General features: G+C 38.1%; 1 protein-coding gene and 1 pseudogene across 2 annotated transcripts; both read left to right on the forward strand.

Moving 5' to 3' along the window:
* The first annotated feature begins 295 nt into the window (after window positions 1-295).
* Window positions 296-3,463, forward strand: LOC144654721 (uncharacterized; annotated as a pseudogene). Its single transcript, XR_013570972.1, has 2 exons — window positions 296-1,678; window positions 1,770-3,463. The product of XR_013570972.1 is annotated as an uncharacterized LOC144654721 (transcript).
* Window positions 3,464-7,518: 4,055 nt separating this feature from the next.
* LOC144654162 (uncharacterized) lies at window positions 7,519-11,634 on the forward strand. The gene is made up of 3 exons (XM_078514254.1): window positions 7,519-7,540; window positions 8,531-8,863; window positions 11,233-11,634. Exons 1-3 carry the CDS (start codon window positions 7,519-7,521, stop codon window positions 11,550-11,552), a joined length of 675 nt encoding a protein of 224 aa, XP_078370380.1. The 3' UTR covers window positions 11,553-11,634.
* Window positions 11,635-15,673: the final 4,039 nt, after the last annotated feature.

The following is a 15,673-nucleotide window of genomic DNA, read 5'->3' on the forward strand; positions in this document are numbered from 1 at the left end:
GCGATATGTTGCGGTATGTTGGATGGCGCAAACCGAACTAGTGCGCTTGCTCCGGCGCAACAATGTTGCGCAGACGTGGCCAAAGGGGTACAACATCATGCAACACCCAAAAATGTTGCAAGATGTTGGGGGAAAATTTGACTATTTCAAACTTGGTCCAACATCATCCAACATGTTGCAACAGGGTGGCCAGGCCAGGCGGTCGACTCGAGCCACACATGACCGAGCAACTACAATGTAAAAATTAGGTATTCGATTTAATTTTACACGTTTCGGCTCAGTTAGTTTCAGCGAAATGAAGTTAAAACGTATTTTTCTCTTTTTGGTGGCGATAAATTTGGTTTCATTCATTGGCATAATTGTTTACATGAAAGTAACTGTGCAAGGGATAATCAAGTTTAGCCCAAAAGGGATGAAAGATCATCCATCAGTTCACTCATCGGCTGAATTAACAGCACAACGAAGTCACGAAATGCCAACTCAAAAGCCGTTCATTTATCTCACGCAAACCGAACAATGTCTTCCTCCAAACTTGCTAACTTCTTCTCAGATTGGCGATCCCGAGACTTGCAACTGTGATGTGATAGTGCTAAGTTACCGAGTCAAGTGTCAAGAAAACAAGAGATCACACATCAGTTATTTGTTTGATTCGAATACCTTCTTTGCTTCGGGACGAAATGTGCTCTTTTTTACTGCAATGGATCGAAGACCGGGCTACCATTATTACATTTTTCTAGACGACGACACGGTTCTCAAGTACAACATCTTTACACCCGCCAACATGTCTAAGATGTCGCCGTTTCGAGCTGTGGAAAAGTGGTTGTTAGATTACGAGCCAGCGGTAGGAGTATTGGACTACAAGCATCATGGAGCGAGCGTTATGCTTGAAAACAGGAGATTTTTTTGTGGTATAAACGAAATATTGCTAGTTCTTCCTACCGCGTTTTTCGATGCCATCTTTAACGCTTTTCATCATAAAGCTGTGGAACATATCCTTCCCTACCCGACGCAGTTTGAGCACGAGTGTGTTTTTGCCAGTAATAAAAACACTATGCTTGCTGTTGAGGTTAAATTTGGTGGCCAAGCACTTCTATTTGCTCCAGTCACAGCTTACAATCGTATACATCGCAGTAAGTATCAAAACTGTACAGAATTAATGTTCCCAATATCGCGTAAATTTGTGCAGAGATTCAGGCTCCTCCAAAACTTAGAAATCATGTTATTTTCAAAATGTTACACGAGAATCATCCAGACCTATATCTTGTAAGATACGGCCCAAAACGGTTTTCAAAAAGTCGGACACAATCGTTTTGTTTGAACGTAACTCGGCGCCAGCCCAGACTCGTACCCAGTCGCTTCTCTTGCTTTTTGAGCGGCGCGCAGGGCATCAAGGGAAGGACGAACTTATTTTGCGAAGCGACTGGCAGAAAACCAAAATTTTCTTGCACAAATTCGACATTTCTTGCAAGCATCAATATACAGCCGATTTATGGAACTTTTTAGACTTCTTTCTTCTTGAGTAGTATATTCAAGACTAAATATCAAGTTTGGACGTTATACAGCTCGTATTTATTGAATTAATACAACATTTTCTAAGTCTGCCATTCAAGATGGCGGATGCAGCTGACAGTTGACGTCGAGAGTTTGGATATATCTTTCCACAAGCTGAATTTAGAGGGTAAGTGGGAATGTTTTTACATATATTTTGAAATAGGTTATGTTTTCAGTACGATCATTGTGTAAATTCCAGCCTATATTAATATTTCCAGACGATGACAGACCTGACGAACACTCAGAAGTCAGAATCAAGTAGAAGAACTCTCTTACAACATATACAGATCACAATACGAAGGCTTCAAGTACACCAAGCCTACTACCTACTAATTTGCAATTGTACATCATTTTGTATATGACCAGTAAAGACTGTCTCATAACAATTATTTTGCGCTCTTGTGCTCTGCATAAAGAATATTTCCAAAAATCTCAAAAATGATTTGTCAATGCATTAAGCTGCATTAAGCCTGGTTGTCATATGGTTTTATTAGTTGTATAAGTCTTGTGAAAATTCTAAGAATTAGCTGAAAATTCTCCCTGTATGTTATATAGATAGCTTTTGAAAGTTTTTTATTGTTCATTCTATTGTCCCAAATTCTGTGAAAATTCTGCACAACAAGTCTTATCTAGAACTTAGAAAATTTTGTTGGTTTTCTTTTCTATGCAATTTTTGTTAGTTAGATAGTAGTGGTATTTAGACAAAGGGTAATGACTTTTTTCCTTTTCATATGGACAGTCATCACAGACAAAATTCTGATTTTTGTTTTTTTGATACTTTTGATATGACAGAAAGTGATACCACTTTTAATTAGTAGTGAATTTGCATATTATAGTAGAGGCTCTCAGCATCACCAGTGTTGTATGGCTTAAACAATAAAGTCAAATTGCATAAGAGAATCATGTCAATCTCATACCTGTTGTCTAGTTTCCTAATGTTATGGCTGAGCACAAACAATATACCTGAGAAGTAGTTAGTCTTAATTACTACTACACAGTAGACAATAGGAAACAAAGAATTGGCAAACTTTAACACTTTCTTGTTAGCTTTTCATTTCACAGATGTATTGTTTGCTCTCTATTTTACAGGTATATATTAGTATTTTCTTTCTTGTTTCTTATAAACTTAAAACAACTGTGCCTATTCCATTCCTGACTTGGTATGCTTTTTCGGTCAGTGTTAAAAATGGTGCAGATGTGTTCTCTGTCTGATCTCTCAAGTTCCGTTGCATAAATCCACTGACAATCAGTAATTGAAAAAATCATATGGCTTACTCTTCAGATTTTAACTTGGCCTTTCCCAGCCCATATCGCGTTGGAAGTTTTTGTTTACTACACCTTGCTTGCACACTTAGCTCAGTATAATCTTTGGATTCTGGCAATTATCACACAAATTGCCACATGGTTGTGATGTTTCACTGTCCCCATCACAGTATGACAGATCTACAGCAATGGTTCAGCATGCAGCATTTCACAATACTGTCTAACAACTGCTTCTGAAGACATTTTTGGTCCAAGTCTGTTGTTTTGCTAATGGAGTATAGAATACTTGATCTGTCCTCAAACCTTCGAAGAGAATGCATGTTCAGGGCATACCATCTCGACCTACTTTCTGGAAGTAATCCTCCATGGATAGTTTCAGGGATAGTAGGATGGATGACAAATCTCACGTCCTTTTTGTCAATTCCCAAGCCAAAGGCTTTTGTGACACACATTACAGTACATGAACAATATTGTTACTGATATGTTAGTAAATTAGAACATGTTGACGAAGTAAAAAAGTTACTATAATTGGTGTGGAGTGGGGTTCATATGGGGAAGGAAAATTACTATGATAATGTATAATATTGCAAGATACATGAAAATGGTAATAAGGGAATTTGATTTTTCTACAGAAAATGCTTGTAATGAATTAGCTGATGAATTAATGTATTGAATTAAAATAACTCTTATAAATTTCAGAGACAATTGCTATGTTTGTTAGCATGCATGTTATCAATGGAAGCTAAAAACAAAAATAATTACAAATATTGTGGAAAAACTATAGAACTTCGCAATAGACACTTGCTTAACAATAAACTCATCCTCTTCATGAAATTGATTGGCTAGAATATTATGGAACATGGATTTCAAGAACACATGTTTCCACAATATGGTTTAATTATAAGCTCTAATGATTATTAAGAGCAGAAAGGTGTGCAAAACCATAATGTACTTGTTTGGAAATTGAACCCAAGCTTCTCGATAAATAATCATATCATATCACCAACAAGAATTGTGTAGGTAGGACACACCTACAGTTCTGCTCTGTGGTAAATATATATAAGCCTATGAATGACCTTTATATTGTGGAATTTGTGTGCTGATAGCTTGAAATCTTCACAAGTTGAAATCCTGTTTTCATAGTATATGAATATACAAACAAAAGCATAGAGACCAGTATACAGAAGTACCTCTTTTAATAGCTACACATAAGCTTACCAACTTCACGTAAAAAGATTCCACGACAATTTCAACAGTACTGCTAGACTCGTGTAAACCATACATTGAACTTTACAAACACTGACAACGAGTCAACAATAATTATCTGTGGCCTACTACCTTTCTCGTAAGCTTGTAAATTACCCTTGTGTTACAGGTATGTGCCATACAGTTTAGCTGCTTGAGTTGCTGAGCTGCAATGCAATATCATTGTAGTGGAATCGTGTTGAATCTGGAATTCGTGTCCTTCGCTCTAGGTTTTAACAAGGTTCATTCCTTATTACATTCGGCGATAGCAATAAACTTAAATACCTTTGAATTGTACTCATTCGAAAGAATGACAGACATGTTATTAGGGTTTCCTCTGAGTGTTATTTTTCGGAAGGACTTGGACTAGCTGCGTTTAGAATATCGTCTTGGGTTATATGAGAATTGTGACTAACCCGATAATAGTGGACGATTCCATCACGACTGATAACAGGAAACACTGTCGGAGCAATTAGCATGCCGTCAAGGAAGATTACGAGCTAAAAAAACAGCGGTGAAATGGCTTTTCTTCAAGTGCATTGTTTTTAGCGGGAAAATCGGCCGCCATCTTGGATTCGTTTTCTGCCAGTCGTTACTTTTTCTACGTCCTTCCCATCATCCTCTTCGAACGTAGCCAAAAACGAAAAAACGAGTAACGACTGGGTACGAGTCTGGCGCCAGCCTATAATTCCATACAGGCGTTTGCTAAACATGGCTCAAATTTAAAGATTATTTTACCAATTGCGAGTTATCGATTTATTGTGATTTATTCCTTATTCCTCGCGATTTCAAGCCAGTGTGTCACACCATTAGGCCACCAGCGCGCGGCCGTGTGACGTCATTTCCGCCAGACACCAAGCTCACAAATATATATATATATACACCCCGCTACGCTCGGCCTTCGGCCTCGCTTCGCGAGGAATAATATGTTCTTTTGTCAATCGTCAATGCTCTTGTTTAGTTATTAAATTATGCTAAATTACAGTCAAAACCGGTCAGGCGTTCTTCCCATTAACGACTTACTTATTGACTGGCATAATTGATTGCGTTCTTTCCTTCAAATATAGTCAAACCTCCCGTTGTCTGTGTAGGAGTCTACCCGTAAGCTGCTACCCTAAAATGCCAAGCCCAAGTGGTCTGACCACAAGACCTGGGTATAATAATATAATGATGAACCCAGAACTGTCGACTAGCCGAAAAACTTTACAGAGCTCTAACGATTGAGGGAACTCACTGGATTCATCATTATAGGCGTGTCATCCGAATCTGTGACTGACACCTTCTGACAGCGAGCACCGTGATTGGTTCCCGTCACGTGCCTTTATGACAGCAAGCGCTGTCATTGGTCACTGTGGACGCGCCATTAGCGATCAAAGCAGCGTGTTCGCAATCGTTCGCAATTCAACAGTTTAACGGAACGGTCAATCGTTAGAGCTCTGTAAAGTTTTTCGGCTAGTCGACAGTTCTGTGCTTAGCGGCGGTGGCGACATTTGTGCAAATGTTTTCGCTACGAAAATTGGTTAAATTGGAGGAATAGTGCCTGCTTCAACTCAGTCGGGGAATCGAGATTTGTTGACATGGCCAATTCTGCAATTTGCTGATTGGACTTAATTCGTCGTCATTTTTTAGGTGAACCGGTGAACCGCCGTTGAAATCTACCCGTGCATACGCGACTTATAATGCGAGTTCCGGGACTACCGTATTCGAGAAAACAAGAGCGAACTTTAAAACAATTTTAGTTGAGAACTATTCGTTTTGATCTGTTTGCAAGCAAGACTTACTAACGGAGTGCTGGACACTGTTCAATACGTACATGTACCAGGCCGGACAAGTGTTTGTAAGCGTATAACAAAGAAAATGCAAGTCATATCACTTTTAGCTGGTCAAATCACTGATGGCAGTTTAAATATTTAAAGGGAAAGACAACTAAAGAATCTACAGACATGCATAAATTTCTGTGCTAAGGACGCCGCGCCGTTACCCTGATGTCAGTGACTTGTTAAGAGGTGAGCTCATGTCTCATATTTGTTCTCTCGGAAATATTTTTTGACAATGAAAGATTAGTTCGGCATACAGTACAACTGGGCCGAGAGGGGGGCTTGCAGTAGCATATATGTCTCTAGCCTTCTCAATCGCCTTTCTCAAAAGTGTAAGGAAGGAGGTTTATGTGTGTAAACCTACTTTGATTAGTTTTGGCAAAAAATGCAATGAACACAGGCATTATTCTTAAAGTGCCAATGGAACCATGATGTCAATTAAAAGAAGATACAAAAACTATTATTTTCATTGTGTGATTTCTTCTCTCTTTTGAAATTGTTGCTGTAATTTTGTCAAGCCTCGTTGATTAATTCAGTGATGAAATGATCAAGGCTGGCTTGGATAACAATCTGCTACTAGACAGTTTTGTCAACTTCTAGGATAGTAAAATACATGTATGCCAGAAACCAAAACCCAAATAAATAAATCAATTAATTAATTAAAAATAGGTCCGCAATGCGTACGTGTGCCTAGGGCTGAAAGCCACTTGTGATTGTAGAAATTGGAAGTCTCCCTCGTACCTCTAATTTGCTTTAAAATATGCGCGGATATTTGTTCGTGTACAGGATTGCTTGGTTAAGAAGCATAACAAATGATTGGTTAATGATTGCCCTTGGTTGTTACCTAAACAATCCTACAAAATTGCTCAGTCAGCTTAAAGTATCTGGAGTGTGGAACTGAGTGTAATGATTATATGTAATTTGTAATAACAAATATTTCAATAAAGTAGACTGTTTCCCAACGTTGTGCCATATCTTTATTAGGCAATAAGAATGATAAACCTAGTATAATGGTAACAAATGATTATTTATGAAATAAATGATCATATAACAGCAATGGTATATGTAAATGTAGTCGAGAACAGAACAGAATGACAGGAACAGCATGAAATAAGTACATGCTGCTGAAATAATGTACGTCTTTGATGGCAAAAACTGAGAATTAGGCAATAAAAATAATAAAATACGAGTATGATACTGAGAAATTATGATCATAACAGGAATGTTTCTTAAAGAACACAACAAAAATAACAGTAACCAAACAAAGTAAATTAATGCTGCCGAAACAACAGTGAATCAAGACACATAAAAACTATGGTACATGTAACAATAACAGGCAGTCGAAGACTGCGTGAGGATGCTGGTAGTGGTATAAAGATATTTTAAAGCAGTGACAGAAACGATCAGAAGACCGTGGTACAAAAAACTCAAAACTTTTAGCGCACCCACCCTCAGTTAACAAAATTTCTTCACCTACAAATATCTCAAAATGAATTGCTGTATTTTATCGAATTTGAATCAGTTCTCCCGAAACTTCGCGATTTTATTAAATTCAACATGGCGAATGCAATCTATTTATGTACCCTATTAAAAATGACATTCTGACCGCGAATAGTGTTAATTTCTGACTTTTGTGGCCTTGATGGAGAAAGTCAGTAACTCAGGTAATTCGAGATGAAATTATTTACGAAACACAGCAGTGTGTTTGAGCAGCGTGAAGCAGCGTAAAATTGGCTTAAAATCGTCCCTTGAACTCGACTCACGATACTTTCAATTGCTTCCATTTAACCTTCAATATAAAAAAACTCAATTTCCTTTTTGAAGTACTGTAATAATTCTCAATTCAAAACAAAAAGCGGCTTACCTGAAAGTAAATAACACAAGACGTACGGCTCGCCGTAAAGATGCTGATCGGCTATAACTTTTGTCTTAAATCTTATTAATAAGTTTATATATGTTGCCTAAAATTTCGAACTTTTAAGTTTAAGAGATATAGAAAAATCAAAGAAACTTGAAAGAAATTCTGTTTCAGATTTATTTTCATTCATATCAAGATAAGGAATGTATTTAAAACCGACAAAATAGCGAAAACTTGAAAGACGTGAGATTCCGCTACACAAGCAAATGTTTTGAATTTTGGCTGCTCGCGGCGGCTTTTAATAACCGATTCTTCCAAAAATTCCATCAAAATTCGAAGCAACACTGTACATTACCATTTTGCTTTGTAAAGTGTTCAGAATCCGCACAAAGTCCACGATTACGGCGGTGTCACACTTGATATTGGTTAAGAAGCTCTGAATAGCATCGTTGAAAGCAGTGTACGTAACCATCTTATCCCCAATCTTCATGAGTAGTTGAGAGGAATTTCGCGGTGATCTTCCACGAACCTTCGTCTTTCTTTTTCCCGAACTGAAATTATCTTCAACGAAAATACAGCACCTTTCGAAGAATACAGCAATACACCTCTACAAGTTTTACCAGATCGAACGAGAACGGGTCGACGTATCGCTGACGCAATGACGAAATGCTCTGTTCTGATTGGATCGATTGACAATTCTATTGTTAACAAGAATATCTTCCATCACAAAGTGGTTCGATCACATATTGCCTAGGGGCTAGGCGGCCTAGGCCCTAGGCACAATAAAAATTATTAGCAATATCACATGCTACTGTAAATTATCAAAATGCACTTTTTACAGGTCCAATAAGAATAACAGAGGATCTATCACCCCAGCAAGAGGCAAAAGAAGGTTCAAAAGTGGAGCTGGTGTTTAAATGCAAGTCTCGAGATAACAGCAAGCTCTTCTATCAATGGTTTAAAGATGACACAGAGCTTCAGGGGAAAAATGAGTCCATACTTCTCCTTAAATCTGTTGCACTGCCCGAATTTGGCTGTTACAAATGCCGTGTCAGTTGCAAAGACTGTCCCAGTGAGGTAGTAGAATCATCCCACGCAGAACTGGATGTTACGCCTCGTGATGGAACAAGTAAGTATTTGAGATAGCCTGCATAAAAGTAGATTCTACATTTCTACAACCTAAATATTCCTCCCTCCCCTGGTGCCCGCTGCTTGGGAGACTAGATCTGAGACAAATTGCGAATGCAACTTAAACAATTTTGATAAAAAAAATCCCAGGAATTTCAGTAAACAGGGTGAGATCAAAACGAGGGTAACATAGTTTACTGGTGGCCCAGTAGTTTACTAGTAACATCCCTGGATGGGATGATTGTCCAATTGGAGGGATAGTCCAAAGGAGGGTTACCCTAGGCAGTAAGTTCGCCAGCACCCATTATACACCTGGGTGAAGCGAGGCACTGTGAAACTGAGAGTTGTTTATATGAGTGTCTTGCCTGAAAACATAACGTAGTGCCCCGGCCAGGGTTCGAACCTGGACCACTTGATCCCGAGTCCGGCATGCCAACCATAAAAGTGAAATGAAAAAGGTATGGAAAGTGCCAAAAAAATAATCATTTTTGGCACTTTCCATACCTATTTCATTTCGCGTTTAATTTTTTAGTGCCACGCAGCATTTGGAACTTTTGTTCTTATTATCGATGCTAACCGTTAGGCCACCGTGCCTCCCACGTGATGTTAATGGCCCCGGGTTTTTAATAATAATAATAATAATAATAATAATAATAATAATAATAAATAATTTACTTATATTGCGCAATTATCAATTTAAAAATTTTCAATTGCGCATTACAATATAGTTAAAAAAAAAAAAAAAAAACTAAAAATTTAAAATTTCAATTCACAAGCTAAAAAAAGATTAAAATGCATATGACTATAAAAAGAAATGTACAATTAAAAAGCTTTTAAAAATAAAAAGGTCTTGATGGCTTTCTTGAAACTTTGCATAGATGACATGTTTCTTATTTCACTTGGAAGATCGTTCCATAATTTAGGGGCGGCCACATGAAAAGAGCGATCCCCAAGCGTTGCGAGTGATTTACATTGGCTATAATTAAGGCGTAAACCATTGTTGGAACGCAGGTAATGTCTTCCAGCAGTTTCTCTAACGGAAATAAGTTCACTTATGTAGGCTGGAGCAAGACCATGTACGGCTTTAAAAGTAATCAACAAAATTTTAAAAACTATACGATATCTAACAGGCAACCAGTGCAATGACTTAAACAGAGGTGTGATGTGGCAATATCTGCTCTCCTGGAAAATCAATCGCGCAGCTGCATTCTGAACCCTTTGTAATTTTTGAAGATGGCGTTCAGGCACTCCAAATAGGAGACTGTTACAATAGTCAAGCCGGCTTGATATAAAAGCATGAATCAGTGTTTCAGTGCATTCTTTGGTTAAGAACCTTCTAATTCTTCTAATGTTGTAGAGATGATAGAACGCTGAGGAACTGGTCTTAGTGATATGATCCACCATAGATAAGTTTGAGTCAAGCCAGACTCCAAGATTCTGAACAGGAGATTGCGGAGCTATATTTGCATTACCGACTGTAATGTGCGAGATGTTTACTTTGGCAAGCTGCTGTTTTGTGCCAATCAGAAGAAACTCAGTCTTATCCTCATTCAGTAGTAGTTTATTATCATGCATCCAACTCCTGATGACCTGAATACAACGCTCGATGGCAGCAATAGCATCTGAGTGACCCGTTTCATCTGCAGGGCTAAAGGAGATGTAAAGTTGGGTGTCATCTGCGTAGCAATGGACAGATGGAAGAAAATCTTGAATGACATCTAGCAGCGAGCTCGTATAGATGGTAAACAAGAGCGGCCCAAGACAGGAGCCTTGAGGAACCCCACAGTTCAAATAGAAGCTCTCAGACTGACACCCACGAACCAATATCCGCTGACAGCGTCCTGATAGATACGATCGGAACCACTCAAATGCCCTGCCTCCAAGTCTCCGCTTTTTGAGTGCCTTCAGCAAGATATCGTGGTCAACTGTGTCAAAAGCAGCGCTAAGATCTAACAGCACGAGTAGAGTTACATGCTGCTTATTCATGTTTAGGAGGATGTCGTTTTTGACTTTCAGGAGTGCAGTTTCAGTGCTGTGGTTCTCCCTGTAAGCCGATTGCGCGATCGGGTATAAGCCCACATCAACCATATGATCATGTATCTATGTTGCCAGGTGGGGCTTTATTGTTGGAAGGAATTTGGTGTCTCAAAAGTGTTTGGGTTTATGTCTGGGAATGATTTTCTGAATCGGTAAAGGTTCATGACGAAAACTAAATACTACACACAAAATCAGTTGTGCGCTTTCTATAAACTTTGGGGGAGGGGGGAGGCAGGTATCAGCATGCAGTATATGCATACTGGAGGTATGTGGCACGGTTAAAACAACTCAAAAATTATTTCCTGTAAACCTTTCCTCTAAATCGTTTTCTAGGATACAAATATCTCAACGAAGTAGAAGACCTCAATATTCAAGACAGGATTGGAACTCTTCTCACACAGAAAAGGCATGGCCTTGGGGGATGGAGGCAGGTTGCCTTCAAGTATGGAATGGATCAGCTCGACATCAGGTCGTTACAGGATCATCCAGAGGCAGGCAGCAAAACACTGGAGTACCTTAACTCACACAACACGAATCTTACCGTGTATGATTTTTGTAAAACACTTAAAGAGTATAATATAGGACGTCTTGATATTGTCAGAGAATTACTAGGCCATCTTTCAGCTCCCTGTTCAACAACTGCATACGTGTAGTTAAAATGGATTATCAATTTTGTTGAAGAGCTGGAAGCCCGAATGGCAAAATCTTCTAGGTTGTCTCTCCCAACTAGAGCAGCTCAGTCATGTGATCCTTTGATGCAAAAATTGGAAAAAAATAGTCGTTTTAACGTAAAGACCTTGCTGTCCCACATTTTATGTTAGTAGAAGAAAAAATAGAAGACATTAAATTTTGTTTTAATTTTCTTTTTCATAATTTGTAGGCCACCCTAAAGTTTGCAAATAGGTTAGATAAAGCAAAAACGCAGTTTCTTGAATTTGATCAAGTTTATTCGAGGTTTTTTGTATTTTATTACGCTTCAAGGTCTGAGGGTAGACTCAGATTTCTATTTTAATCTTGCTTGCGATTGTGTACCATGTATGCTGTTTATCAAAAAGAACCATTTAAACTTTACAGTGGAAAATAGGTACACTGACGTACTGCGAGGGATCATTTTAAGACCTGACTCTACCACTGTAGATTCGACCCAAATAGTTTTTCACTTCGAACCGAAAACAAAAAAAAAAACGCGTCCTGTTAGGATTACTAAGAGATTTACTTATACTTGTTCGTAGCAACAAATGTGATATTTGATGTGTCTAAGTTTTAAACACTTTATATGGACCATGTCTTAAATTCGAAATCATTTTGCTACCCAAGCTAACGTATCTTCAATTTGAAGGAAACAGTGTTTGCATAATATTAAAATAAATACAAATAACTGATAAGGTATAAGTGCTTGAGCTGTAGATGAATATAGAGGATTGAAACAGGTTTTAAGACAAGACGGAAATGGAGATTCTTTAGGCCAGGAAACGTTTCCTTTTAATTTTTTAACTAGAAAGTTCATTTAATCCCATGACGAAGTTAGTGTTTAATGTGTGAAACAGCAATTAATAAATTACTCAGTTATCTCAACCATTAAACTAGATCTTATTTCTTCTAAAATCGAGTGTTAAGTCAAACAAAATCAGGAAACTTTACCAATGAAAATTAAACTTGTCATGTTTTTTTTTTTTTTCAAATTCTCCCGACTGGCACTGTAAGAAACGAATGAAATGAAAGAGAGTTGATTTTTTGTTATGTTGGTAAAAAAATGGTTGAGAGAACTGATCTTTATTTCACGTTATAAATCTGTGGTGTAAATAATATATGCTATCTCATAGCAGGGTGTGGCCAAAAAAATGGAATATTAGATAGTTGCGCGCAGAAAAGTATCGTGAATGACGTTTTCTTTCGAATTTTTGTAGCTGGTCTACGATAGAGTTTAGATGGCACGACAAAGCACTGTTCATGTGTTATAAATGCATATTTTTTCAATCGTTTTATACAGCTGTACGTAGAGTATAGCTTAAGGAAACGTGTAGAATATATGGAATTATTTTTGTATTCAGACTGTAGCTGGCTTACAGTGTTAGAAATTTTACAGTTTAGAAATGTTTTGAAATTTATTTTTGCCACTAACTAGTTATGCATTTTTATATGTGTGTCTTTAATAATAATTTCTCATTAGCATTTAAAAGAAAAAAGAATTGATATGTATTCGGGCGCAAAAAATTGCCTTTAAAACATACTAAGTAATGAGAGTATTAATTGTAAAATAAAGTTGATTTAAATAGCAAAGATGACAAGTGGTTTCTCTGTAGTTCGACATCACAATTCATGAGCAAAGGGTTTGGTCCTACAAGTGGTCAGGAAGAACCTGTCCAGGGAAACTAATTTTCTACTCTACGACCTGTAAAAGAAAAAAAAATAACAACGTACACACAAGAAAATATAGCGGGAACATCTTACAGCGACGCGTTTCAAGTGCCCGCTACATTTCCTTGCGTGTGTACATGTAGAAATCTTGTCCCCTCTACATGTCGCTGCAACATGACGCTGAACTACCCTACAAGATGTCTCCATTGTTTGGTCCCAATTGTTGAATTAACTCAGCTCTCCACTGTCAGTGCCGAGTTCGTCATCTTCGGGTTGACCTACAGCACCTACAAGTGATAACTGAACCAATCAAGTCTACAATAAAAATTGAAAAGCCCCCCGAACTAATGCTGCAAAGCTGCACGCAATGAATGTATGAACAACTTATGCGCTCGGAAACATTGCGCACAATGGCGCGGCGCCGGCAACCCAAGCATGCATGACAGCTTGTCTATTTTTAAAACTTGCCTTGTCTTTTAGCTATAATATGCTAAACCGGCCGCTGCGGTTTATGCAGGCTTGGTGCGTTGCCGGCAATGTGTGTAATGCTGTTCGGGCCTTGAGCTTCCTATTCTTTGTTGTAGCTATTGTTTTCATCGTCCAGATGATTCTTTACATTTGCATGCATACCCACACTTCCGACTAAAAGGGACAATGCTATATTTCACAACGAGATTCGTATGCTATTTTACTGTACCAGACAAGGAGTTTGAAATATTTGGATATCAGTCACGAGTCTTTATTCATGGTTAAAGCTGACACACTGTGCTCGATCTTAAATTTGAAAATTATGCTTCTTGGTGTTGAAAACTGGCTGTTATGCTCGAACACAGTATGTTCACCTGAAGTTATTATGCTCATAAACACGCTCTTCTCCTCTAGCAGTTGTCTTCGGAGGTCAGGCGACTAAAACGTTGCACGGAAGCAAGGTAAAGCATTATTCCAAATTGTGTCATGTTTCCAGCTCCAAAAATACGTTTGTTGAATTAGCATACAAGCTCTAATAATTTCGTATTTCGCAATTTTTCGCAATATACTAATGAAGTTCACATATAGTGAATTTACAATTCCTGTGGTTTATTAAACTTTGTATAAACGGCCGCCTCCTTTTGTACGCATTACGTGCCTAGGACTGGAAGATGGATTTTGCAATTCAAATAACTTCCGCTTTCAGCTGACAGGGGTGCAAGATAAAGAAAACAAGGTAAGAAGTAACTTACGAAGGGGTTTGCTTAATTACATCATGTGTTCCCCACTCTTGCGATTACCAACGTATTTATAACTATGTACATCCCATGCTGCTATTCCCAATACACCAGCCGGAGCGAAAATGGGCACACAATCATCGATCTCTTCGCCAGACATCTGATGACCAGTCGAGTTTACATGTATATGTAACAGGCATTTTAAAAACAAATCACACAGTTATTTATTTATCCCCTACCCAATCAATTTGTAATTTGTCGTTTGAACGGAGCTAAGAGATGAATCCGACGTAAACACTGTTCTCTCAATTCAAAACATTGCCACACAAGAAACTGCCTCCTACGCATACGTAGCCTATACTCCAAAAGATTATTTAAGAATAGGTACATACAACTCTGCATACAATTACTTTTAATCAGCACTCAATAGAATTGCTTATCGGATCATTTCCGTTGAAAAGTTTCATATAGTACTTTATTAGGCCTTTTTACGCCGTGTGACGCATAAGGGTGTCCATCATGCCAGACAAGTTATCGGATTTTGTACCGTTCTCGGTATGAACGTTCATACTAAAAATTTTGCTTCGATGGCATGAATGTATTCCCCGATCATTAGGACCAACTGAGTGTCTGTGATGGATATCCTTCTCCGGGTGACTTGAAAATATATACAAACTGGGTTTTTTTTTAGTTTAACGTACCCAAAATCGGCATCTATCAATCAAAGTTCTATCTCCATTCTATACTGTCCGGTTTTGCCGGTCAACCAGTCACTACTGCTGCATGCATGGCTAACGCTTACCTATCTTAAAGGTCAAGACAACTGATAGATCGTTTATTTCAGTCACACCCCGTCAAACTCTTAAAATTTCCATACATTTTCGTTTAGTTATGCAGAAAAAGCTTTAAAGAGCAAAATAAGAAATTGAAAAAATGTCTATGAACTGAAGTGAGCTAAATTAAGTTCACGTGGTAAATCTGAGGCTCGAGTCTTCCGGTTTCGAAACTTTTTGATTTTATGTTCTGTGCCCAGACGCGTGTACTAATTACATTCCGTTTCAGGAATTAGCATACACTCCAGTGAAATGGCTGCCCTCGCAGACGCAGAGGATGTGTTACACTCAACGAATTGCAAAGGTACAGAGAAGCAGTAACTTGAAGCAACTATTATTAAATGATGTTGTCATTAATGACCATTAATGTCAGTTACT

Source organism: Oculina patagonica, chromosome 5, assembly GCF_052425735.1.
Source record: "Oculina patagonica isolate OP01 chromosome 5, crgOcupat, whole genome shotgun sequence".
Classification (NCBI taxonomy): domain Eukaryota; kingdom Metazoa; phylum Cnidaria; class Anthozoa; order Scleractinia; family Oculinidae; genus Oculina; species Oculina patagonica.